The sequence below is a fragment of the Micromesistius poutassou genome, assembly GCF_964030765.1.
Source record: "Micromesistius poutassou genome assembly, chromosome: 13".
Lineage (NCBI taxonomy): Eukaryota > Metazoa > Chordata > Actinopteri > Gadiformes > Gadidae > Micromesistius > Micromesistius poutassou.
The window spans coordinates 2,316,298-2,341,228 of NC_140283.1; the positions used below are offsets into that span (position 1 = coordinate 2,316,298).

The 24,931-nt window shown below is 50.8% G+C and overlaps 2 protein-coding genes across 7 annotated transcripts in view; one reads left to right on the plus strand and one right to left on the minus strand.

The window, feature by feature from the left end:
• Nucleotides 1-17,018, plus strand: part of tjp1b (tight junction protein 1b) — a 39,851-nt gene extending 22,833 nt beyond the window's left edge. For 2 of the 6 annotated variants that reach the window (XM_084477632.1, XM_084477633.1), the window contains exons 12-28: nucleotides 107-215; nucleotides 321-540; nucleotides 1,505-1,689; nucleotides 3,487-3,582; nucleotides 3,723-3,805; nucleotides 3,966-4,176; nucleotides 4,421-4,521; nucleotides 6,259-6,615; nucleotides 6,799-7,014; nucleotides 8,258-9,130; nucleotides 9,258-9,349; nucleotides 9,645-9,848; nucleotides 9,959-10,098; nucleotides 10,602-11,067; nucleotides 11,325-11,542; nucleotides 14,247-14,390; nucleotides 15,157-17,018. In XM_084477632.1, coding sequence (XP_084333758.1) covers nucleotides 107-215; nucleotides 321-540; nucleotides 1,505-1,689; nucleotides 3,487-3,582; nucleotides 3,723-3,805; nucleotides 3,966-4,176; nucleotides 4,421-4,521; nucleotides 6,259-6,615; nucleotides 6,799-7,014; nucleotides 8,258-9,130; nucleotides 9,258-9,349; nucleotides 9,645-9,848; nucleotides 9,959-10,098; nucleotides 10,602-11,067; nucleotides 11,325-11,542; nucleotides 14,247-14,390; nucleotides 15,157-15,251 — 3,810 coding nt within the window. In that variant the 3' untranslated portion in view covers nucleotides 15,252-17,018. The remainder of the gene's footprint in view (nucleotides 1-106; nucleotides 216-320; nucleotides 541-1,504; nucleotides 1,690-3,486; nucleotides 3,583-3,722; nucleotides 3,806-3,965; nucleotides 4,177-4,420; nucleotides 4,522-6,258; nucleotides 6,616-6,798; nucleotides 7,015-8,257; nucleotides 9,131-9,257; nucleotides 9,350-9,644; nucleotides 9,849-9,958; nucleotides 10,099-10,601; nucleotides 11,068-11,324; nucleotides 11,543-14,246; nucleotides 14,391-15,156) is intronic. The other 4 variants (XM_084477634.1, XM_084477637.1, XM_084477635.1 and 1 more) reach the window with 3 other exon arrangements.
• A 393-nt stretch (nucleotides 17,019-17,411) lies between these two features.
• slc27a2 (solute carrier family 27 member 2) lies at nucleotides 17,412-24,490 on the minus strand. The gene is made up of 10 exons (XM_084477193.1): nucleotides 23,781-24,490; nucleotides 22,617-22,826; nucleotides 21,613-21,771; nucleotides 20,967-21,091; nucleotides 19,965-20,159; nucleotides 19,751-19,841; nucleotides 19,376-19,574; nucleotides 18,718-18,815; nucleotides 18,503-18,633; nucleotides 17,412-17,907 (listed from the first exon to the last, which is right to left on the minus strand). The coding sequence occupies exons 1-10, from the start codon at nucleotides 24,253-24,255 to the stop codon at nucleotides 17,731-17,733; spliced, it is 1,860 nt and encodes a 619-aa protein (XP_084333319.1). The 5' UTR covers nucleotides 24,256-24,490; the 3' UTR covers nucleotides 17,412-17,730.
• Between the last annotated feature and the right edge of the window lie 441 nt (nucleotides 24,491-24,931).

The window sequence follows — 24,931 nt, forward strand, 5'->3', positions numbered from 1 at the left end:
ACAATGGGCCTCCAGCCCGGGGCGGAGCCAAAGGCTGTGTTAACGCATCACAAGAACCCCGACACACGCGTGCTGCGCTCATCAAACCTCCCGGCTCCTCCTCCAGGTAAACAACGTCGACTTTGCAAACATCATCCGAGAGGAGGCGGTGCTGTTCCTCCTGGACCTCCCCAAGGGGGAGGAGGTCACCATCCTGGCCCAGAAGAAGAAGGACGGTGAGTAGACGGTGCAGGAGCTCAACCCCCCCCCGCAGACCCCCCCAGCAGTCACACTCACACACCCCCCCCCCCCCCCCTCTCTCTCTCCGCTGCCTCCTCCAGTGTACCGGCGGATAGTGGAGTCGGACGTGGGCGACTCGTTCTACATCCGGACGCACTTTGAGTACGAGAAGGAGTCCCCGTACGGGCTGAGCTTCAACAAGGGCGAGGTGTTCCGCGTGGTGGACACGCTGTACAACGGCAAGCTGGGCTCCTGGCTGGCCATCCGCATCGGCAAGAACCACCAGGAGGTGGAGCGCGGCATCATCCCCAACAAGAACAGGTGACGGGGGGGCGGCGCCGCGGGCACCAGGCTGTCCTCTGGGTTGGATGGACGTGGTTGCCCCTGGCTACGCCCGGCACTGCCGTGGTCCAGGATAGGAGAAGGAGCAGTAGTAGTAGTTACCCCCCCCACCCCCCCGGGGGGGGGAGGGTTATTAGATTGCAGAAGACAACGAGGGGGTTGAGACAGGCAGACAGCAGTAATGATGTGTTACACGTCACATCAATGAATACGAAGAAAAAGGAAGAGAGATGGAATGAAATTGAATACAATAAAATATTTATTATTAAGTTTATGGCGGATGGGGTCAGAAAGTAAACCTCTAGCCCACACGCTGCTGAGCCATTAAGACCAAACGAGTCGCAGGCCGTGTAGAACCCTGATGTTAAGGAGAACCCTTATGTTAAGGAGAACCCTTATGTTAAGGAGAACCCTTATGTTAAGGAGAACCCTGATGTTAAGGAGAACCCTTATGTTAAGGAGAACCCTGATGTTATGGAGAACCCTGATGTTAAGGAGAACCCTTATGTTAAGGAGAACCCTTGTGTTAAGGAGAACCCTGATGTTAAGGAGAACCCTTATGTTAAGGAGAACCCTTGTGTTAAGGAGAACCCTTGTGTTAAGGAGAACCCTTGTGTTAAGGAGAACCCTTATGTTAAGGAGAACCCTTATGTTAAGGAGAACCCTTGTGTTAAGGAGAACCCTTGTGTTAAGGAGAACCCTTGTGTTAAGGAGAACCCTTGTGTTAAGGAGAACCCTTATGTTAAGGAGAACCCTTGTGTTAAGGAGAACCCTTGTGTTAAGGAGAACCCTTATGTTAAGGAGAACCCTTATGTTAAGGAGAACCCTTGTGTTAAGGAGAACCCTGATGTTAAGGAGCGGTGCTCTTAATGGTTCTCCTGCAGCGCCTCTTAAGGGCCACCTGGCTGCGGTGCTCAAGGTCGTGTCTCCACGCCCCCCACAGAGCGGAGCAGCTCTCCAGCGTGCAGTACACCCTCCCCAAGACGGCGGGGGGCGACCGCGCCGACTTCTGGAGGTTCCGGGGGCTGCGCAGCTCCAAGAGGAACCTGAGGAAGAGCCGCGAGGACCTGTCGGCCCAGCCGGTGCAGACCAAGTTCCCCGCCTACGAGCGGGTGGTGCTAAGAGAAGGTGAGGGAGGGGCGGTCTGGAGGAGTCCTGTCTGACCACCGAGGGCCTCTGTGTGTGTTTAGAGTCAGACACACTGAGGGAGGAGGGCCTCTGTGTGTGTTTAGAGTCAGACACACTGAGGGAGGAGGGCCTCTGTGTGTTTAGAGTCAGACACACTGAGGGAGGAGGGCCTCTGTGTGTTTAGAGTCAGACACACTGAGGGAGGAGGGCCTCTGTGTGTTTAGAGTCAGACACACTGAGGGAGGAGGGCCTCTGTGTGTGTTTAGAGTCAGACACACTGAGGGAGGAGGGCCTCTGTGTGTTTAGAGTCAGACACACTGAGGGAGGAGGGCCTCTGTGTTTAGAGTCAGTCACACTGAGGGGGGAGGGCCTCTGTGTGTGTTTAGAGTCAGTCACACTGAGGGAGGAGGGCCTCTGTGTGTTTAGAGTCACACACACTGAGGGAGGAGGGCCTCTGTGTGTGTTTAGAGTCACAGACACACTGAGGGGGGAGGGCCTCTGTGTGTGTTTAGAATCAGAATCAGTATTTTTATTACATTTTATTGTAAGTACACAAGAGTAAGGCTTGGTTCCTCAACAGCCACATAACAGCAACAATACAAGATAAAGTAAATACAGATAGAAGTAAGTAAGAAGTACAAAAAAAAAAAAAAAAAAGGTCAGATTAATTAGCAGCATCAATAGATCACAATAATAAATAATAAGTATAAAGTAAATAATAATACTATAAAGTAAAAAGGTGGTAATGAGTATTAATAAGTAATGAGGTGTAGTAGAGTCAGAGAATGTCTAATATGAAGAGAACTGGCGCTCTGTGGTGACTTCTGGTTTCTGAACTGGTTGGTAACACATCTCTGTCCATGTGAGGGCGCTCTCCGGTGAGGGCAGAATGAATGAATGATGTCGACGGGTTTCACCCTCAAATTCCACTTTTCTCAGGGTGTCATCTTTTGTCAAGTAATTTGAGTCACATTCAAAAGGCGGGGCTAAGATAATACACTCGGCTGAATATTGAATTTTTTAAGTTCACTTCTCTGTTCAAAAAATCAGAGTCACTTTGGCACTGCATATATAATATATATATATAATATATATATTATATATATACATATAATATATAACAATTAACTTTGATGGAAAGTCTTCCTTAAGATAATGTTTCTGATTCTGCTTCAGCTTCAGATGCCATCAAGAGGGTCTCTGGTCGTAATCAGTCGCAAGTCTGTCCCTGACCAATCAGGACTAATGACAGGACTAATTCATTAGCAGAATGCTTGCATGTACGGCCAACAACGGCCCAAACTAAGAAATCCAAAGGACATAAGTACTCATTCATTCGACTTTTGAACTATAATCTATATTGAACTTGCAGAATCTACAATACATTAAAATCTGCAATATTTCAACGACAAGCAGGTGAAAGAGATACATTTAGCTGTCTAGCCCCATAGACTCCCATTCAATCTGCACTCATGCGATCACCCCCCGTGGAATTCTAATGGAACTGCAACCAAGGTCGATACAATGGGGCTCAATAGAGAGTGCCAAGGCTCTCCGTCAATGGGCTCTGGTAGAGTTAAGAGTAAAGTGTTCAAGTGGTAGTGGTGCCAGTCACGGTGGATTCTTTAGTGCAAGAACGCTGTGCAAATTACAGAAAAATGTGTATTTAAATAGTGTGTCGTTGTAGTGTGTGTGGGGTTTTGGGGCAGTGGATTCCTCCAGGAGCCTGACTGCTTGGGGGGAAAAAACTGTTTGTCATCCTCTGGATTTTTGTCATCCTGTCCTCTGTTCCTCCAGCCGGGTTCCTGAGGCCCGTGGTGATATTCGGGCCCATCGCTGACGTGGCCAGGGAAAAACTAGCCAGGGAGGAGCCCGATATTTTTGAGCTTGCAAGTACGTTTTTCTTTTCACTCAGCGGTTCAACGGCGACACAGCAGCCCGTTCTCAAACCTCAATGAATCTCATGTCCAGATGTTTCTGTTGTGACTTTCCGATCTCTTCATTACTGCTGTGTGTGTGTGTGTGTTTACCAGAGAGCGAACCTAGGGATGCAGGAACAGACCAGCGTAGCTCAGGAATCATTCGTCTTCACACCATCAAGCAGATCATCGACAGAGTGAGTGTTTCTGTCTGCGTCGTCAACCAATGCCTCATCGACTACATTCCCCCCCTCAGCCCGTTGTACCGCGTTGAACCTCAGCTGATGTCTCACCTCACGTCTACGCTCGATCACTGATCAAACAATCACGTGTGCCGTCTTCTCCCCCACGCCGAAGGACAAGCACGCGGTGCTGGACATCACGCCCAACGCGGTGGACCGGCTGAACTACGCCCAGTGGTACCCCATCGTGGTGTTCCTGAACCCCGACAACAAGCAGGGCGTGAAGAACATGAGGACCCGCCTGTGCTCCGAGTCCAGGAAGAGCGCCCGCAAGCTGTACGAGCGCGCCATCAAGCTGAGGAAGAACAACCACCACCTCTTCACCAGTGAGGGAGCACACGCACACGCACACACGCGCACACACACATGCACACGCACACGCACATGCACGCACGCAAACACACGCACACACGCACACACACATACGCACACACACTGGGGGGGTATGAGGGAGGGTAGGGGGGGCTTCCTCCCTCTGCACGTTGCTCCTGTTGTCGAGTTTATTTGCAGCAGGGTTGATAAGACGGCTCGTAAACAGTGATTGATACGTCGTTGTTCCTCCTCCCCCAGCGACCATCAACATGAACAACATGAATGACGGCTGGTACGGGGCGCTGAAGGAGACCATCCAGCAGCAGCAGAACCAGTTGGTCTGGGTGTCCGAGGGCAAGGTGACCCCTCAGTGGAACCGCGTTAAGATTAAGAAGAAAAACGGTTTTTTTAATTTTTCTATCGTAGCGCCATATCTGAGGTCCATTTTGGCCCTTGCGTGTCAGATTTTTACAACTGACAATATCCTTCATTACAATTACCCCTATTCTATCAGGAGATCCGATGATTTGTGTCTCACTCAATCTCACTCACTCTCTGCTTCTCGCTCACTCACACTCTCTGTGTCTCGTTCTCTCGCTCTGTATCTCGTCTGCCTTACTTACTCACACTCACTCTCTGATCTCTCTATCACTCTTACTCACACACGCTCACACAATCACTCTCTCTCTCTGCTTGTCTCACTTTCACTCACTCGCAATCTCTCTTATTCAACACTCTCTGCTTCTCTATCAGCCACCTAATCTCTCACACGCTGCTCCTCACTCTCTCACTCCCTCCCTCCTTTTCTGCTTGTCTCACCCTCTGACTCACTCACTCTTTTATAGTGACATATCATTGCCAAAACATCGTGAACAAAAGTGCACTGCGTGCGCGCGCACCCCTCACACGTCTGAGCCCCAAGCGGTCACTGCCCCTTTACTGCCCCGCGGCCGGGGGGCTCTCTGATTGCAAGAGCAATAATAAAACCTGGAGGAGAAAATCATTCACTGAGCACATAAAGTGAAACGGCTCACAACTGACGCCCCCGTGCGCACAAACACTGTCCTTGCTCTCGTGCTTTACTTTGTGTTGTCCTGCCCATTCGGATATTCTTCCGCCTCGCGCAGTGCTTTAATTTTGCCACTTAGTGGGCGGAGCCAGCGGTGGCCAGTGTGTCCCTGAATGTGATTGGTCACGTGCTGCCGAGAAAGTCCAAGCACGGCTTGGAGGGCCTGGAGGATTTCTTGGGGAACGTCAGCAAGCTCCCATTTAACCAAGCGTCTGCTCCATAGCCGAGGTCTCTCTTTGAGAACACTCTGGAGAACCATGAAGCACACTGTTCACCGCAGACAGCTTGAGGTCGTTAACCACACACATCAGTATGCGTGTCATGGATAAGAGCTCAGTGAACCTCAGCCCTGAAGATTAGCATAACTTGAGTATATATGATATCAACAGACCAGGAAATGTAAACGTTAAAAATGCTGATCAGGAAATAAATACTGCATTGCCTCGCTGCAGCAAGTGTACATATTTATTTAGTGTAAGACCGCGATCGTCCCCTAACTCCATATATTTGTATATCTGTATTTATATAGAGTAGTAAAAACTCAATAGAACAATGATCCCTACAGAAGGACCTTACAGGGCCGTGTCTAGGGATGAGAGAAATCCACGTCTATATGTGATGGGGTCAGAGTAACCAATCGGGTTGCAACGGCCAATGCTGGCTCTGCCCCCTTCGTCCCAAAAAGATGATCACCGCACGAGCAGGAACGACATGGGAGCGAGCAGGAACACTTGGAAACGCTGCGCGTGGGGGCGTCAGTGGCGTGCTACTCGACTTTATGTCTGCGCTCCATGAATGATCTTCTCCTCACAAGCTTCAGTATCGCTCCCGCAGAGAAACATGCGCGCGAGCTCAAAGTGCTCGCCGTAATACCTTATGTGCACAGATGTGTTCGTTCTCATTCGTCTTTGCTTGTGATTTGTTGGCAATGATATGCCACCGTACTCTCTGCTCCTCTCTCGCACTCACTCTTCCTCTGCTTGTCTCCCCCCCCTCCCTCCCTCCCTCCCCCCCTCCTCCCCCCCAGGCGGACGGGGCTCCAGAGGACGACCTGGACATCCACGACGACCGGCTGTCCTACCTGTCGGCGCCGGGCAGCGAGTACTCCATGTACAGCACCGACAGCCGCCACACCTCCGACTACGAGGACACGGACACGGAGGGCGGCGCCTACACGGACCAGGAGCTGGACGAGACGCTCAACGACGAGGTGGGCCCGCCCAGCGAGCCCGCCATCACGCGCTCCTCGGAGCCCGTCCGCGAGGACCTGCCCGTCATCCAGGACGCGCCCGCCTACCCCGGGTACCAGCAGCACCCCCCGCAGCCCGACCCCGCCCACCGCCTGGACCCCGCCGGCTTCAAGACGGCGGCCGCCCCGCAGCAGGTAAGGTCCTGAGCTCCGCCCCCCCCCCCCCCCTCTCCCACCAACCCCCCCCCCCCCCCCCGCCCGTCTCCATGGTCACGGTGACGTGACGGGCGGTCCTGACACTGGTGTGTGGTGCGGAGGTGAGCGAGGCGTGCGCTCCGGGCGTGTTAGTGAACGTGTGTCCTTGACGATGCTCCACAGCAGGACGGGGCCGCTCTGGCCCCGCCCCCCGGGGCGGAGCACCCCGCCCAGCTCGGGGGCCCGCGCCTCGAGGGGGCCGGCGCCGCTCCGCAGGCCGCCGACTTACTTAGCAGCCCCAGCCCCGTCCCCGAGCTAAATCAGCCCCCACCACCACCTCCTCCTCCGCCACCTCCACATGAACCCCTCCTGTGCGGGCAGCCTGGTCCAGAACCAAAGGTACCCACGCTGCTCCTCCTGCTGCTGCTCCTCCTCCTGCTGCTCCTCCTCCTCCTCCTCCTCCTCCTCCTCCTCCCCTGCTCCTCCTCCTGCTGCTGCCTCCTCACCGGCCACTGGGGGGCAGTGTGTGTGTGTGTGTGTGTGTGTGTGTGTGTGTGTGTGTGTGTGTGTGTGTGTGTGTGTGTGTGTGTGTGTGTGTGTGTGTGTGTGTGTGTGTGTGTGTGTGTGTGTGTGTGTGTGTGTGTGTGTGTGTGTGTGTGTGTGTGTGTGTGCGTGCGTGTGTTATAACCGCCTGACTTCTCGCACACGCTTCCTTCACGCTCTTCCCCCTGCATGACTCCGCCCACGCCGGGGCTTGGCTGAGCCGTGGCCGTCTGTGGCCCCGGGGGGGGGGCCCCGGTGCACCCCCGACCGGCCCCGCGGAGGCACAGCAGGGGCCAGCAGAGTGGAACGGCCCCGGGCCCCGGGTCTCTGATCAGGACCTGACGGACCTCTGTTCCACCGCGTGTGTTCCTCTGCATGGCCTCCTTGACGGTTAATTTGAGTTTATCTTTTGGGATTTGTCGGTCAAATCCTTTTTCTGGATCTTCTCTCAGCTTTGAGTCTCTGAGCGTGTGGGCCTGGCCATCGTAGCGCTAGCTGCACCGTCTGCTACACTGCCAGTAGTCGGTCGTTTGTTTGCTTTGCACTAGAAGCAAACTGAATGTTGGTTGCATGATGGAAATAACCTGCAGACAGTATATTTGAAATTGGTAAAGCATTAGAAGAACAAATCCGAACTTAATTACAACCACGGCGTCATGTTGTGGTGTGGTCCTGCAGAACTGTGTTCATTACCCTCCAAGCTCCTTTAACACTAGTAGTAGAGCTAACTGCACCTGCTGTCTACAGGCTACACATCATACGTTTGAAACGAGGCCTTTCAGAAACGTACAAATAGCCTTATGGTTCAATCTAGAATCTGGTGTACACAATGTGGTAGTAAGTACATTCCTACTACTTTACTGTTGAAAGGCGTCTTGTCAAACAAACATTCAGCCTTTCTGTTTACAACGAACAACAGTCTGCCTGTGTTTCTGCACTTTGACTTGAATGTCATATTTTTGTCAATGATTTGCACAGTTCGTTCCCAAAGGATTTCTAGCCGAGCATTGAGCCGTTGTTTTATTGAGGATCATGCTGAGCGTTACCCGATGTGTTGTGTTGCTGCCGGCTGCAGTCACGTCCTCCGCTCTGCCCCCAGATGTACAAGAAGGACCTGTACAACATGGACGACCCGGTGCGCGTCAACCACGGCATGAAGCAGTCCCTGAGCTACAGCCACCAGCCGTCGTTCCAGGACAAACAGCCATACCGCGACAGCGAGCACCCGCCCTACGGCTACGACGCCGGCGGCGGCGGCGGCGGCGGCTACGGCGAGCCCAAGCCCCACGCCTTCGACCCCCACCCGCACTACGACAGCCGCGTGCCTCACTACCAGGACCAGTGGGCCCCCTACGACCAGCAGCCCTCGGCCCCGCCGCCCGCCGCCGCCGGCTACCAGCCGGGCCCCCAGCAGCCCGGGGGCTACCACCAGCGCTCCCCCTACGAGGACGGCCCCGGGAAGGAGTACAGCCCCCCCCAGGCCCGCTACGACGAGCCCCCGCCGGCGCTGGGCTACGGCGACGGCCGGCCCCGCCACGCCAAGCCCCCCGGGCCCCCGGGCCGCTACGAGGAGCCGGCGGCCCCGGGGCCCTACGACGCCCGCTCGCCCTACGAGGCCGAGCAGGCCCACGGCTTCCCCGGGGCCAGCTCGCCCCGCTCCCCGGACCCCCCCAAGCAGTACTACGGCGACGCGGCGGCCCCCCGGCCCGCCTACAACCCCGGGCCCCCCAGGCTGTACAAGTCGTCGGGGGTCCACGAGGCGGGGCTGAACTGCGAGGGGCCCCTGAAGGGGGACGGCGGCGGCCAGTCCCCCGGGGAGCCGGGCGGCAAGGGCCCGCCGCCCCGCGACGAGCAGGAGGACGACCCGGCCATGAAGCCCCAGTCGGTGCTCAACAGAGTCAAGATGTTCGAGAACAAGCGCTCGGTGTCTGTGGACCGGGCCAAGGACGCTGGGGACCCCTCCACCCCCAGGGTACGTACCCCCCGCCCCCCGACGTCCAACCGTAGTAGTGATCATGGTGATCACTAGACATGCGCCTGCTGTAAGTGACCTGCAGGGGAAGGTGCTGACTGTGAGCTTCTCGTTCTCCGCTCTGCAGCCCGCTGACGTTCCCCGGCCTGTGGTGGCGCCCGGCCCGGTGCTCAAAGCCAACTCCCTGAGCAACCTGGAGCAGGAGCGGCCCAGCTACAGGTAGGACGGCCGCGCGCCGCCGCCCGCAGGCTCAGGCAGAGGAGGGGGACCGTCATGAAATGGTTTCCTGTGAAGCCGCCCCCACAGAGGGTTTGATAATGTGTCAGCTCCACCTGGTGGACAGGAGCCTGGTTGCAAAATAATCTAGATTTCTAAAAGAATATATTTAAAAATTTAGTTTTGAGTTTTCTCAACGGAGCCGCGTGTCCCTGCCCTCCCTCTCCTCTCCCTGTTCCCCCGACCCCCGACCCCTGACCCCCGACCCCTGACCCCCGACCCCCGACCCCCGACCCAGGGCCCCTGAGCCCCAGAAGCCCCACCCCCCCGAGGGCCGCCCCAACCACTTCGACCCCGACGAGGACGAGGAGTACTACAGGAAGCAGCTGTCCTACTTCGACCGGCGGAGCTTCGACAGCAAGGCCATGAGCCAGCCGGGGCCCGCCGTCAACCGCTTCCACGACGTGCCCAAACCGGGCCAGCTGTCCTACCACTACAACAGGTCTGTCTCCTCTTACCGCCGCCCCGCCCGCCCCCGGGACCCAGGCCTTACAGAGGAGCCGGTTGTACCGGTGTGTGGGCGTCATGCCCTGCTCGTGTTTCCCTGTGCAGGGTGGAGTCCATGGAGAAGGTGAGTCCGGTGGAGAAGAGGTACGACCCCATGCACGTGATCAGCCCCACCTCCCAGTACGGACCCCCGCAGACCCCCGCCGTCCCCCCGAACTCTCTGCCCAAACTCGGCCCCAACGAGGGTAAGAGACTTTCGCCTGAAACTGATTTTGTGAAGGCAATGAGTGAAGGCCTCTAATGTTTATCTAGAGACCAACGGCTGGGTCATCTGATGCAGGTTGAGTTCAGTGTGTGTTTGATGCAGGTTGAGTTCAGTGTGTGTTTGATGCAGGTTGAGTTCAGTGTGTGTTTGATGCAGGTTGAGTTCAGTGTGTGTTTGATGCAGGTTGAGTTCAGTGTGTGTTTGATGCAGGTTGAGTTCAGTGTGTGTTTGTTGCAGGTTGAGTTCAGTGTGTGTTTGTTGCAGGTTGAGTACAGTGTGTGTTTGATGCAGGTTGGGTTCAGTGTGTGTTTGATGCAGGTTGAGTTCAGTGTGTGTTTGATGCAGGTTGAGTTCAGTGTGTGTTTGATGCAGGTTGAGTTCAGTGTGTGTTTGATGCAGGTTGAGTTCAGTGTGTGTTTGATGCAGGTTGAGTTCAGTGTGTGTTTGATGCAGGTTGAGTACAGTGTGTGTTCACTCCCACAGTGAACTCCATCCCCGACGTGCTGAGCCCCCCCAAGGCGGAGGCGGTGGCCCTGCGGCCGGCCGGCCGGGACGACCCGGCCCAGGGGGGCTACCTGCCCCCCCGCGGGGGCGGCCTCCCCGACAAGTCCCCGGTCAACGGCACCGAGGCGCCCTCCAAGGCCCTGGGCGCCCCCACCCCCGCCAGCTACAACCGCTACGTCCCCAAGCCCTACACCAGCTCCGCCCGGCCCTTCGAGCGCAAGTTCGACAGCCCCAAGTTCAACCACAACCTGCTGCCCAACGACACGGCCAAGGCCCCCCCGCTGGGGCTCAGCGGCAGCAGCAACAACAACGGCAGCAAGCCGCAGCTCTCCCCCCAGCCCGTGGACCACGACAGCGGCCTGGACACCTTCACACGCACCATGGACAACCGGCCCAAGTACCAGCACAACAACGTCAGCGCAGCGCCCAAAGCCATCCCCGTCAGGTAACGCTCAGACCTGGGCCCGTCTCACTCAGTACAGTAAACCACACACGGGGCCCGCTGAGCGTGAAGCGGAGTTCACTGGGGCCGCTGCCGATGCAGGTACGAGTAAAGGCAGTGAAACAACATCCACAGGTTAATCAGAGTCTTCCTAACGGTCGGGGGGGCTAGCGAGCTCACAGGGCTATAGGCGCCTTCCTATTGGCTGCGGGCTAACGAGCTGCGGTGTGATTGGTCTGTTGTGCTGCGTCTCCACGCAGCCCCAGTGCCCTGGAGGACGAGGACGAGGACGAGGGCCACACGGTGGTCGCCACGGCGCGCGGCATCTTCAACTGCAACGGCGGCGTGCTGAGCTCCATCGAGACGGGCGTCAGCATCATCATCCCCCAGGGCGCCATCCCCGACAGCGTGGAGCAGGAGATCTACTTCAAGGTGTGCCGCGACAACAGCATCCTGCCGCCGCTCGACAAGGAGAAAGGTACGCAGAACCAGCTCAGTAACGTACTGTGCTTATCTATTTACTAGTGTTTAATACTATTTACTAGTGTTAAATACTATTGATAAGTGCTTGTATAGTATTTACTAGTGTTTAATACTATTGACAAGTATTTATATACTATTTACAAGTGCTTATATACTGTTTACTAGTGTTTAATACTATTAAGTGTTTATATACTATTTACTAGTGTTTATATACTATTTACAAGTGTGTGTGTATATAATATGTATAAGTGTGTGTATTTATATACTATTTATAAGTGTACTTTTACTATTTACGTGTTTTTTAAAGTGTTTATATACTATTAACAAGTGTATATATACTATTTATAAGTGTGTGTGTATATATACTATTTACAAGTGTATATCTATGCTCTTTACAAGTGTTTATGTACTATTCACAAGTGCATATATACTATCTGCTAGTGTTTATGTATACAATTTATAATGTTGTACATGTACTATGTACAAGATACTGTTCTCTGCAATAATGGTTGAGCACAAATAACGAGCAGTATGAAATACTGGTGTGATGTGTGGTCTGATGTGTGTTTTAGACAACATTGTATCCAGTTGTTACCTGCCGTGTGTGTGTGTGTGTGTGTGTGTGTGTGTGTGTGTGTGTGTGTGTGTGTGTGTGTGTGTGTGTGTGTGTGTGTGTGTGTGTGTGTGTGTGTGTGTGTGTGTGTGTGTGTGTGTGCGTGTAGAAGTGAAACTGTTACAAGGTGTAACAATAGCTGCTTTCACACATACACGTAAAGCCTAATTTTTACTCCAGCGTAAAGTGCTGTACGTCGGTTACGGAGAACCCTCTACGTCGCCGGAGAGCCTCTCCGTCATCTCCGGCTGCATGAAATATTTTTTAAGTGTCCGTCACTCCGTCAAGCGACAACGGAGACGGCAAGGGCTGCGATTGGTCCTCTAAAAACATAATTTCCGGAATTACTTTTCCGGATTGACTACTATCACAATGTATACACAACGTAAACACTGGCAGCGCCTGCAGCGCTTGCATTGCGTATCCGGTACCACGACGGAGAACTATGAGGGCCCGAGGGGTCTCCGTGGTTACGCAGTTGGATAGCGCATTACGCAGTTGTAGAAGTGTAACCAGTGCTTTAGTCCTGCTATTAGCCTGCTATTCTCCTGACGGGCCGTATATGTGAACGACATATCCTGATATTGGTATCCTGAAAACATCCTGAAAAAATACTACCCCTGAGGTAGTATTTTAGCTGGCGGAAATGTTAATTACCTTATATGTGAAGGAGTAGAAAGTCGGCATTTCACACCATTTGTGGATGACGTTTCGGTCTGCATTTGCATGTCATTGAGTGGCACCCTAAACGATAATCAGCCTGTTGCCTTTTGTTCGCTGAATGGTTAAAACATATTTAAATGTTGGCCCTAAAAGTACACATCATACAATAAATTACAATACATAAGTTCACAGCCATTTATAGAAAATATTTTTATTATTATTATTATTATTGACAACAGTTAGCTGAACATTATAGGGTCCCGGTCCTCCTCTCTTGTTCCAGTGTTTGTTATATGTAAAATTAAGCAAAAACACTCTCTTTTTGTCTCTAACTCATGCTCCAATGTTTCATCGATCGATGCGGATGTTGGATGGATGCAACAGAATATATGATGCATCGCTGCACCAACAGTCCATTCTGCCTCCGTGCTGTCTGCGGTCAAACCAAATCAAACTAGAGTGACAGCGACAGTCATATTGCACCCCCCTAAACCCCCCGTTGATTCTACTGATGTCTGAGCGACACCGATGTCCGCATATCGGGCATCAAGTGTGAATAAGTGTGAATGACCCCCACGGTTGAACCTCCTGATATACAAATGCAGAGAAAAGACGGAGGACATATGTGAAAATGTGTGTGTGTGTGTGTGTGTGTGTGTGTGTGTGTGTGTGTGTGTGTGTGTGTGTGTGTGTGTGTGTGTGTGTGTGTGTGTGTGTGTGTGTGTGTGTGTGTGTGTGTGTGTGTGTGTTGAAGTGACGCTGTAAACCAGGTGTGTGTGTGTGTGTGTGTGTGTTGAAGTGACACTGTAACCCAGGTGTGTGTGTGTGTGTGTGTGTGTGTGTGTTGAAGTGACACTGTAACCCAGGTGTGTGTGTGTGTGTGTGTTGAAGTGACACTGTAACCCAGGTGTGTGTGTGTGTGTGTGTGTGTGTGTTGAAGTGACGCTGTAACCCAGGTGTGTGTGTGTGTGTGTTGAAGTGACACTGTAACCCAGGTGTGTGTGTGTGTGTGTGTGTGTGTGTGTGTGTGTGTGTGTTGAAGTGACGCTGTAAACCAGGTGTGTGTGTGTGTGTGTGTGTGTGTGTGTTGAAGTGACGCTGTAACCCAGGTGTGTGTGTGTGTGTGTGTGTTGAAGTGACACTGTAAACCAGGTGTGTGTGTGTGTGTGTGTGTGTGTGTGTTGAAGTGACGCTGTAACCCAGGTGTGTGTGTGTGTGTGTGTGTGTGTGTGTTGAAGTGACGCTGTAACCCAGGTGTGTGTGTGTGTGTGTGTGTGTGTGTGTGTTGAAGTGACGCTGTAACCCAGGTGTGTGTGTGTGTGTGTGTGTGTGTGTGTTGAAGTGACACTGTAACCCAGGTGTGTGTGTGTGTGTGTGTTGAAGTGACACTGTAACCCAGGTGTGTGTGTGTGTTGCGCCGCAGGGGAGACGTTGCTGAGCCCCCTGGTGATGTGCGGCCCTCACGGACTGAAGTTCCTGAAGCCGGTGGAGCTGCGCCTGCCTCACTGTGCGTCTATGACCCCAGATGGTTGGTCTTTTGCTCTAAAATCCTCTGACTCCTCGTCGGGTACGCTGTCCTCTCTCTCTCCCTTCGCCCTGTTGGGCTCTTACCGTTTTGTTTTTAATTTGAACGCTATGCTTTCAAATGCTAGTATGAGGGTCGGGAGGAGCGTGTCTTGTCTGTCTGTCTGTGCGTGTCTGTCTGTGTCTGTCTGTCTGTCTGTCTGAAACTGGAACCACCCCCCAACCATGGCATGCGCTTGAAGGTGGAACGGTTTGGTTCTGCGCAGCAGAGCCTTGTTTTGAAATCGGCCCAATGAGCAAAGCACCGTCCGTTGCTGACATGTCATCTCATCAGGGCTGTGAGGGCGACTCCTGTCATGGGTTTAGGGGGTCCTGTGGTCTTCGGTGTGCGGGGACATTTTTATTTTGCTCATTGGTTGGTATGAACAAGGTGTGCTATGTGTGCAGGGCTGGATGGACGGTTGTGGTGAATAAAGAATAATAACCAATAAAGAATACTAACGCTGCTGCTCGTCGCCCACACTCCCAGTATGACCACATGCTGGAGTGTTGTCTGTCTAGAGGACGGCAGCAAGTGGTCTAGCAGCAATGGTCAGCGTATAAACAGTATTCTATAGACAAACATTCTCTTGCGTCGTGGCTTTGGTCCACTTCATTGGGGCTGTGGTGGACTCCTAACCGGCCATGCATCCACGCTTTTACTTTGGAGCCCTGCCTGTACTTATTATTTACTACTAATAAGTACTCCCCACTCCTCCCTGTTTACTGAACATTGTCACTTTGATTGTGCTCATCTCTTTGGACTGCAGGTGACCCCAAGACCTGGCAGAACAAATCCCTCCCGGGGGACCCCAACTACCTGGTGGGCGCAAACTGTGTCTCTGTGCTCATTGACCACTTCTGAGGGGCGACAGCTGGTCTGTTGGTGTGCGTGGAGGACAGGGGGAAGGAAGCCTCCTCTGCTGTGCTCCCTCCATGGCCTCCGGGGCTCAGACACACCGCCCGAGGAAGTATGGAACTGGAAATAACATTCGCACTGTTTACTGTGTCCCTCCCCTCCGAAAAACGACCAGAAAACCATCAGAATCCACCCTGGAAACGAGTCCAGAGCCCCCATTAGACCGGGCCGCCCCGGCCCTCTGTGGCTGTGCCCCCCCCCCCCCTCTCCCCCCCCCCCCCCTGTTCCTTTGGTTTCAATTATTTTTATGTTTTTGGTGCTTTGAAGGCTTGCAAAAAAAAGTATATCTTTAAGGATTTAACACAAAAAAAAACGAATTATATGAAAAAAACGGAACTGTTGTTGGAATGCATGACCAGTGCCGCAGACTGAATAATCTTCAAATTGACATTTTTTGTCTAATTTTTTCTAAAGGTGAGGAGCAGAGCAAGAAAAAGGAAACTAGAGAGTTTAATATTACAGTGGGGCGGGGGCGGGGGGGGGGGTTAGCATACTGTATAGCACTCACAAACAGGAACCTCTGCTATGTCCAAGATCGCCGTTCTTGGGAGGGCTGTGGCCACGCAACGGGCTCTAGAAGAATCTCTTAAGGACTTGGAAACACGCTGAGCCTGACGCCGCGGTTATGAAGGAAGGCTAGGCATCATGAAAAAAAAGAAGAAATAAATATATAAATATATATATATATATATCAATATACTATATGAAGAATGGAGGTTTAAGTATTAGCATCAGATGCCCATTTGTTTGCAAATGGGTCCTCTCCAATGTTTAGAACAGATCTTTTTTGTAGCAATGTTTTACCGTAGATTAATATACTGACTTGATTTGACAAACTCCTGCTGTCTAGAGATCTATGCATGTGCTATGACTCAGGTCCAGAAGCCTGCTACTAAGTTCCAACACATGAAGAACCCATCGTACACTGCAAGCAGTGATGCCTTATCTGCATATTAACTTTTTCAGTGAGAGTTTAAAAACCCATTCAGTGCTTCAGTTAGCGCGGCCGGCCCCCCAGGGTCGGCGGCGCCCCTCTCCATCTCCTCATATCAGTACACTCTGATTTAGCACACAAGAATAATTGAGGCTGACGAAAAAGGTATGCTTTATTTTACTGCTATGCATATGAAGTCTGAGGAACTACACAAAAAACAAACGACTAAGTCTAGATAATGTTTAAATTATGGCTGTACATATAGCTAGCATATGGCCTTGGTTCTCTGTAAATGAACTTTTTGTACATCTTTGTTATTTTGTATAAAAGAAGAAAAGGTTTCCTAAAAAAGAGCGCAGCAACATTGGTTATGTTTGTATCCGGGACAGCCCTGAGCCTTGGAACTGACACAAGCAGTAAGAACCCACTTTTCTACAGACTCACTACACACACACCACCTAGGCATTTTTAACAGTCCAAAACAAAATCTTTTTATTCTTATTTACAAAATAGAAAAAAAGTGCTTGATTTAAATCATTTTAAAAGATATGTACTTGAAGGGTCTGCTTTGACGAGTTCTCCCTTCCTTTATTTGTGATACTGGATGCTGTATTGTGTGCCCTGAAATGTATTTTTGTACTAATAGACAATTTATTATGGCACATCAGTACGATTTTCTTTTGATATGACAACACTGCTTCAACTTCAACACTAGTTTATTTTCCTGTGTGGCTGACATTCTTTTTATTTATTTGTTTCCTTTGCAACACATTTCTAAGTATATCACTGTATTAATAAATAAATTCATTTTTAAAGAACTTTCTAATGGGTCGTTTGCTTTCTGATCACAGCGGATGACAAAATGCAATGTTTGGCAGTGTTAGGGTTTTGGAGTTCTGTGGGGTTTTGCCAACTAGGAGCAATGTGGATGACTGTGCAAAGGTTAAGTCAATACTCAACCACACTAGACATCTCATGCACACATGGGCGAGAAATGTTCAGATGAAAGGACAGGGCGTGCACTGACTAGAATCTGAATCTGCTACAAAGTCCATTTAGCAAATTGTTCACAGAATACTTAAATCTCTATTGGTTTTGGCATAGGATGAACCAATAAGACATTCTTGTTGTCCCTTTGTCAGATGACAAAAAATGTGAAGATAATCTGGACATTGAGAAAACATTTTATTTTTAATAATCACAATTTAATGATTAGTAATACAACATTATTCGTAAGTGCCTGAATAACAGACAATGATAGCCTCGTTGTATGGTCATACAAAAATTACAAACTAAAGTTTTGTTCATTTAAAAAGATCTTAAAATAGATCTCAACAATCTATCCCTGCATTATTATAAGACGAGTTAAGAGTCCTACCGTAAGCCAGTACAACACTTCTGTAAACAGGCGGTTAAGCTTGCTTGCAAAAAAAACATGGCAAAACCTCTCATTAAGAATCACATTATCAGAGTTCACTTCCATGGGCGGGCTCAGAGTTTCACGGCCCCGGTGCTTATCGACTCGTAGATGTTCTCGGTGAGCGGAACGTAAGTCTTTCTCTGGGCATCCAGGAAGTACATGGGGTCGGAGATGAGGGAGGGGTCAAAGCCCTCCTCCACCAGCTTCACCTTCTTCATCTTGAACGTACCGGTCAGTTCCAGAGAGCCCTGACAACACAGACCAAAGACGATACATTCAGCATGTTTTACTTTATGGAGCCGTTATCGTCCAGGTCCATTATCAGTTATCATCTAGGTCCATTATCAATTATCGTCCAGGTTCATTATCAGTTATCGTCTAGGTCCATTATCAGTTATCGTCCAGGTCCATTATCAGTTATCGTCTAGGTCCATTATCAGTTATGATCTAGGTCCATTATCAGTTATCGTCCAGGTCCATTATCAGTTATCATCTAGGTCCATTATCAGTAATCGTCCAGATCCATTATCAGTTATCGGTCCATTATCAGTTATCGTCCAGGTCCATTATCAGTTATCGTCCAGGTCCATTATCAGTTATTGTCCAGGTCCATTATCAGTAATCGTCCAGGTCCATTATCAGTTATCGGTCCATTATCAGTTATCGTCCAGGTCCATTATCAGTTATCATCCAGGTCCATTATCAGTTATCGTCCAGGTCCATTATCAGTTATCATCTAGGTCCATTATCAGTTATCGTCCAGGTAAATCATCAATTATCGTCCAGGTCCATTATCAGTTATTGTTTTTTTAGAAAAGGGGAGCAACATCCCAACAGCCTCACCTGCACCCTGATGAAGTAGGGCCTTGCGTACGAGGGGAGGTAGTTCACGACTTGCTTGTAAGTGTCCGAACAATCAAACTCCTCCCCTTCCTTCAGAGTGACGGCTGCCATCCCGATCCGCCCCTCTTGGCCTGGGGAGAGCAGCGGACGGTAACATGAGGACCAACGTTAAAGGATCTGTTCTCAATGCTGTACAGTGACTACTAATGCAGCACCTTCCACTTTCACGCCGTAAGCGTTGGCCTCATAGATGCAGTGAGCCGTGGTCAGGATGTCTCCTACTTCTGCTGTGGCCACGTTCTCTCCTTTCCACCTACAGAGAAGGAAGAGATCTAAAACGTCAGCCACACTTTACAATAAGAGTACAATCAAGAACCAGTCATTGACGTTAGTTAATGCAGAAATAAGCATTACCTAACCCGTGATTAGCAGTTAAAATGGCAATCTGGAGATTTTCATGTAAATAAATATCAGTTAAGTCACTGTCTAATGCTGGATCTTCGTTTATATAGAGGTTTTACCTTTCTTATATATTTAAAAGGTTGTTGTGAATCGCACCGTCTGGATTGCATTTAAATGCAATCCAAAGTGAGCCTAAGGCCCACTTGGGATGGCCCTTGTGTTTGCAGTAATATGAGTTTGTCAAACAAAAGTTTGTAAGATACCGATTATTATCAAGGAGTCACCCAAAGAGAACAAGACAGAAACCTTTTAAATGTCCACTTTAACTACTGACTTAAGTATCACTTACTAATGGTGTTCAATGGTAACTAATGGTAACTCACGTAATGGTTTCCATGTTAACTAAGGTATCAACTTAATCCTAACTAACTTCTATCGTGTTAATGAACGGGGAGTGTGAGCGAGGACCACCTGAAGGTGTCGCCCACCCGGTCCTGGAAGTACACAAAGCCCTGCAGGTCGATGCGGAGGAGGTCCCCGCTGTTGAAGTAGAGGTCTCCCTGCTTCAGCACGTTGCTCAGGCGCTTCTTATCCGTCTGCTGCTGGTTCCCAGCATAGCCGTTGAACGGAGAGATTTTAGTAATGGCTCCCACTAAGAGTCCAGTCTCACCTGAGGAGTAATGACATTGTTCACTGAAAACGGGTGACTCCGTCTCACAGCTTGACGTATTTTAAATGCTCTGTATGCTTGGGCTGCAGTATTGACTAAATCATACGGGCCGCTTTTATTTTTGGCCTCATTGCATTTTGGAGAATTATCCGTCACTTTCACTCAGTCCCACTCACCCCTGGCCGCCGGGATGCACAGACCCGCTGCATCTCTCACCGGCTCCTCTTTCTCGATGTCAAACTTGATTAAAAGGTACGGGAAGAATCTCTGGGGAATAGGAAAGTCATTGTGGAGTTAAAGCCAAAGTCAGGGACGTTGTGGGCGCGTCATTGGACTGGGGAGCTGCTGTACTCTATCATGAAGTAGAGGATCTCCGGCTGCTCCACCTACCCGGTGGAGGAAGTTCACCCGGCCCACCACCCCGATCTTGGAGGTGTAGTTGATGAAGCCGATGTTGCCCTCCGTGGCCCCGTACAGTTCCCTGACTTTGATATCTCCGAAGCGCTTCAGGAACTCGGTCCAGACATCGGTGCGGATGCCGTTCCCGATGGCGAACTTGACTCTGTGGTCTTTTTCATTCCCTTGCTGGAAAAAAAAGCGACACAGACTATATAGTAAGGAACTAGTAGCAGTTCCCCTTCATATAACAGACAGAGCACAACAGAACACAATCAAAACACATCGTGGAACACATTGCACCACATCTTGTACAGTGGATTTTGTTTCATGATCCAGGGTGGGAAGCAGGTCCCACCCTCTGAACGAGGGCTCCTCTGAATGAAGGCTCTGAACGAGAACTCTGAACGAGAGCTTGTCTTAACGAGGGCTCTGAACGAGAGCTTGTCTTAACGAGGGCTCTGAACGAGAGCTTGTCTTAACGAGGGCTCTGAACGAGAGCTTGTCTTAACAAGGGCTCTGAACGAGAGCTTGTCTTAACGAGGGCTCTGAACGAGGCCTTGTCTTAATGAGGGATCGTCTTAACGAGGGCTCGACTTAACGAGGGCTCATCTGAACAAGGGCTCTGAAGGAGAGCTTGTCTTAACGAGGGCTCGACTTAACGAGGGCTCATCTTAACGAAGGCTCGTCTTAATGAGGGCTCCTCTTAACGAGGGCTCGTCTGAACGAGGGCTCTGAACGAGGCCTTGTCTTAACGAGGGCTCTGAACGAGGCCTCGTCTTAATGAGGGCTTGTCTTAACGAGGGCTCGTCTTAACGAGAGCTTGTCTTAACGAGGGCTCGACTTAACAAGGGCTCATCTTAACGAAGGCTCGTCTTAATGAGGGCTCCTCTTAACGAGGGCTCGTCTGAACGAGGGGCTCATCTGACCCCTCCCCCCGGCTGCTCTGCTGTCCCGCCGCGCTCTGCTGCTGCTGCTCTGCCTTCTGCTGCTCACCCTGGGCGTGTTGCAGAGGTAGCGCATCGTTTCCCCGATGTACTGCATCACTGTCACGTCGTGCCTCCTGCAGTCCTCCCAGAACTGAGAGGCGGAGAACTTTTTCCTCAGAACAAAGGTCATACCTGCAGGCACAGATCTGGGTTATTATACCTGGGTCACAGGTAGAGCATTCACCTGCTGTTCACACACACACACAGATAGAGATGGGGAGATCTGCCGCATCGCTTCACACTCCATGTGTTCAGGCTTCCGCAGTGTTTGTATTGTGTCACAGATTTATGAATGACTACCATTAGAGGGGGGCTGCTTGTTGCCTAGGAGTGGTAGTAGTGACAGTAGTAGTATAGTGGTAGTAGTAGTACAGGTAGTAATAGTAGTAATATTAGTGGTAGTAGTAGTAGTAGCAGTAGTAGTATAGTAGTAGTAGTAATAGTAGTAGTAGAAGTAGTAGTAACAGTAGTAGTAGTAGTAGTAGTAGTAGTAGTAGTAGTAGTACTTGTAGTGTAGAGATGGTAGAAGAAGTAATATTAGTGGTAGTAGTAGTGGTAGTAGTAGTAGTAGTAGTAGAAGAGGTAATAGTAGTAGTAGTAGTAGTGCTAGTATCAACCTATTATTCTTAATATATTTATAGTATATATGTTACCCCTCTCAATGGAGCCACACATCCCGATCAGGAAGCCAGCGCTGTGATAGAGCGGGAGGTTGACGTACATGACGTCGTCAGAGGTGACCCCGGACACCGCCATGATGAAGGACGCCGCCCAGACCCTCTCCTGGGTCACGATGGCTGCCTTGGGTAGACCTGTCCCCCAGAGACACACTCACAGGGTCACCGCGGGGCCCCGTCCTGCAGGCCCTGCAGTGGGAGGCCCCCCACATACAAGAGGGAGCTGCACAGAGGCCTTCCTATCTAAGAGCTTAGATTACAGGAAGATAAACAAGGGCTCCACCACCTCCTCAGGAATAAATGACTTAAGATCCCTGCGGTGCCAACAGAATGAGGAGATCTGCTAATGGTTTCTCTCTGTTGACTAACTCAGCTGCTGACTGCAGCTGGCTGCCAAGCGACTCAGTATAGACTGCTGATTGAAGACCCGTACGTCATTTTATTTAAAATATAGGGGCTAAATTGATAATGTACTAATATATGTAATACATACTTCCTATCTGAGGTGTAGACGCCACATGTTCTAGGTGGTGTAGGTGGTGTAGACTCCACCTGTGCTAGCTGGTGTTGGTGGTTTAAGCCTAATTTTTACTCCAACGTAAAGTGCTGTACGTCGGTTACGGAGAGCCCTCTACGTCGCCGGAGAGCCTCTCTGTCGTCTCCGGCTGCATGAAATATTTGCGTCCGTCACTCCGTCAATTACTTTTCCGGGTTGACTGCTATCACAATGTGAATTACTGAATTACTTTTCTGGAATTACTTTTCCGGATTGACTACTATCACAATGTATACACAACGTAAACACTGGCAGCGCCTGCAGCGCTTGCATTGCGTATCCGGTACCACGACGGAGAACTATGAGGGCCCGAGGGGTCTCCGTGGTTACGCAGTTGGATAGCGCATTACGCAGTTGTAGAAGTGTAACCAGCGCTTTAGACCCTACCTGTGCTAGGTGGTGTAGGTGGTGGTGCAGAGCCTACCTGTGGTGCCTGAGGTGTAGATGTAGAGGGCGGTGCTCTTGACGGTGATGCTGGCCCGGAGGTCCCGGGGCAGCGGCTGCTCCGAGGCCTGGGAGACCTCCTGGCCCAGGGGCGTGATGCCCTCGGTGCTGCAGGCGTCCGCCAGCAGGTACACGCTGATGCCCTTCTCCATGAGCGCCGGCAGCACCTCCTCCACCGCCTCCTTCACCTCTGAACAGCAGAACCACCACCAGAGTCATGTTGTACAGTAGTAGATCACAAGAGAAACGTCTTTAGGCCTGGTGCCTCGACAGCCACATAACGGCAACAATACAAGATAAAGTAAATAAAGACAAGTAAAAACAAAAACATGGAAAAAAATACCTTTACAAAAAAGACACGTGCTTCTTTCAGATTTAGCGGCCTCCGTTGCGCAATCCCGTGCTCGGCGTGTCGGTATTACGGTGCCCTATAGGCTGTAATCCCTATGGAAGAGCACGTCGCCCCATAGGCTGCAGTATAGAGCTATAGACAGCCTATAGGGCAGGGGTGTCAAACTCAAACTGTATAGTGGGCCAAAATTTAAATCTTGGACAAGTCGCGGGCCGGAGTTGTTGAGGGGGGGGGGGGATTAAATTACACGGATTAAATTACACTCCGGGCCGGATTAGGACCGCGGGCCGTACATTTGACACCCCTGCTATAGGGCCTATAGGCTGTACTCTCTATGAACAGCACGCTACCCCATAGGCTGTAGTATAGCGCTATAGACTACCTATACTACAGCCTATAGGCCCTATAGGCTGTAGTATAGGGCTATAGACAGCCTATAGGCCCTATAGGCTGTAGTATAGGGCTACAGACAGCCTATAGGCCCTATAGGCTGTAGTATAGGGCTATAGACAGCCTATAGGGCCTATATAGGCTGTAATCCCTATGAAGAGCTGCCTTCACTGCGGACACGCTGCACAACAAGCAGCCAACGATGTTGTTCCTCTAAAAACGACACGACAAGATCTACGTCTATTCTTTCCCTTTCCTTTTCATACAAATAATTAAGTATTATAAATAGAGTTTATCTACACAAAAAAAAACATGCAATAACAACAAGAACAACAACAAAAAAAACAACATTAAACACGGAGTGGGCCTGTATACAATGTGTGGGGGTCAGCAGCAGCCTACCTGCCGAGGCGATGAGCACCTTGGCCCCGCAGCACGAGAAGCAGTGCAGCAGAGCCTTGGCCCTGATGTTGGTGTTGAGCAGCGCGGCCGAGCAGCCCAGCTTGGCCAGGCCCAGCCAGGTCACCACGAACCCGGGCTCGTTCCCCATGAGCAGCGCCACCGCGGCGCCCGCCTGCAGGCCCGCGTGGCGCTGCAGGGCACGGGCCACCTGGTTACTCCGTCGGTCCACCTCCGAGTAGGAGTACGCATTGCCCTCGCAGTGCAGGAAGGTCTTGGTAGGATGCTTCTTCGCTGTTTCCAAGAAGCGGTCCAGAATGCTGTAGAAGGGTTTGAGTCTCTTGTAGAGAGTGAGCCGTGCGCCCAGTTTTAAACTTCTCCACATGTAACAACAATCGTCGCTTAAGTATGGAAACAATGATTTTAGAAAGATTGGCAAGAGAGCCAAGCCAGCCAAGAGGCTGCACCAAATGTACATCTTGTGCGCCAGGTTACGGGGCCATTGGTCGGTGGGTTAAAAGTGATGGAAACCGTTTGCGGAGAAATTTGTTACAAAGTTCAGGCGAGTGGAGGGCTCCTCCTCCCCTCCCTCCTCCTCCTCCTCCTACTGCAGAAGAATGTGCATGAATTGAGTGCCTTTTCTTCAGCTCACTGTTTATCACAGTGGAATGTTGTTCTTTAGAGATAAATATCAAATCACACCTCAAAATATCCAACATGTGGCACAACCACGGACAGGATTAAATCTATTATTCCATGCGTATATGCGCCTATGGTTGAGCCTACTTAAAGCCCTGCAGTTACGCTGTTTACTCCGGGTTAGGTAGGGGGCGGGGCTCCATGGTCCACTCCTACTCCAGCGGTTTGTGGACAGTGATTTCTTGAGCCATGAGTAGCTGGACCCCCTTTCAGTTTCTTGGACGCTCCTTGGGACTATGCTGTCTTGATAGTAAACATGTGTGGGGTGTGTAGGCCAATAAAATGTAGGCCAATAAAACCAGGTTCTCATTCTTTGTGAGGCAGGCAAGTGTGGCTGTATGGCCTTACAGTAGAGAATTAGAGTAGTCTTACAGGTGCAACTGTGAGTTTGGATTATTCTATTAATGTCTTATGACTCTGATTCATGTAAGAGTATGTGGTGTAAAGTGTCAACT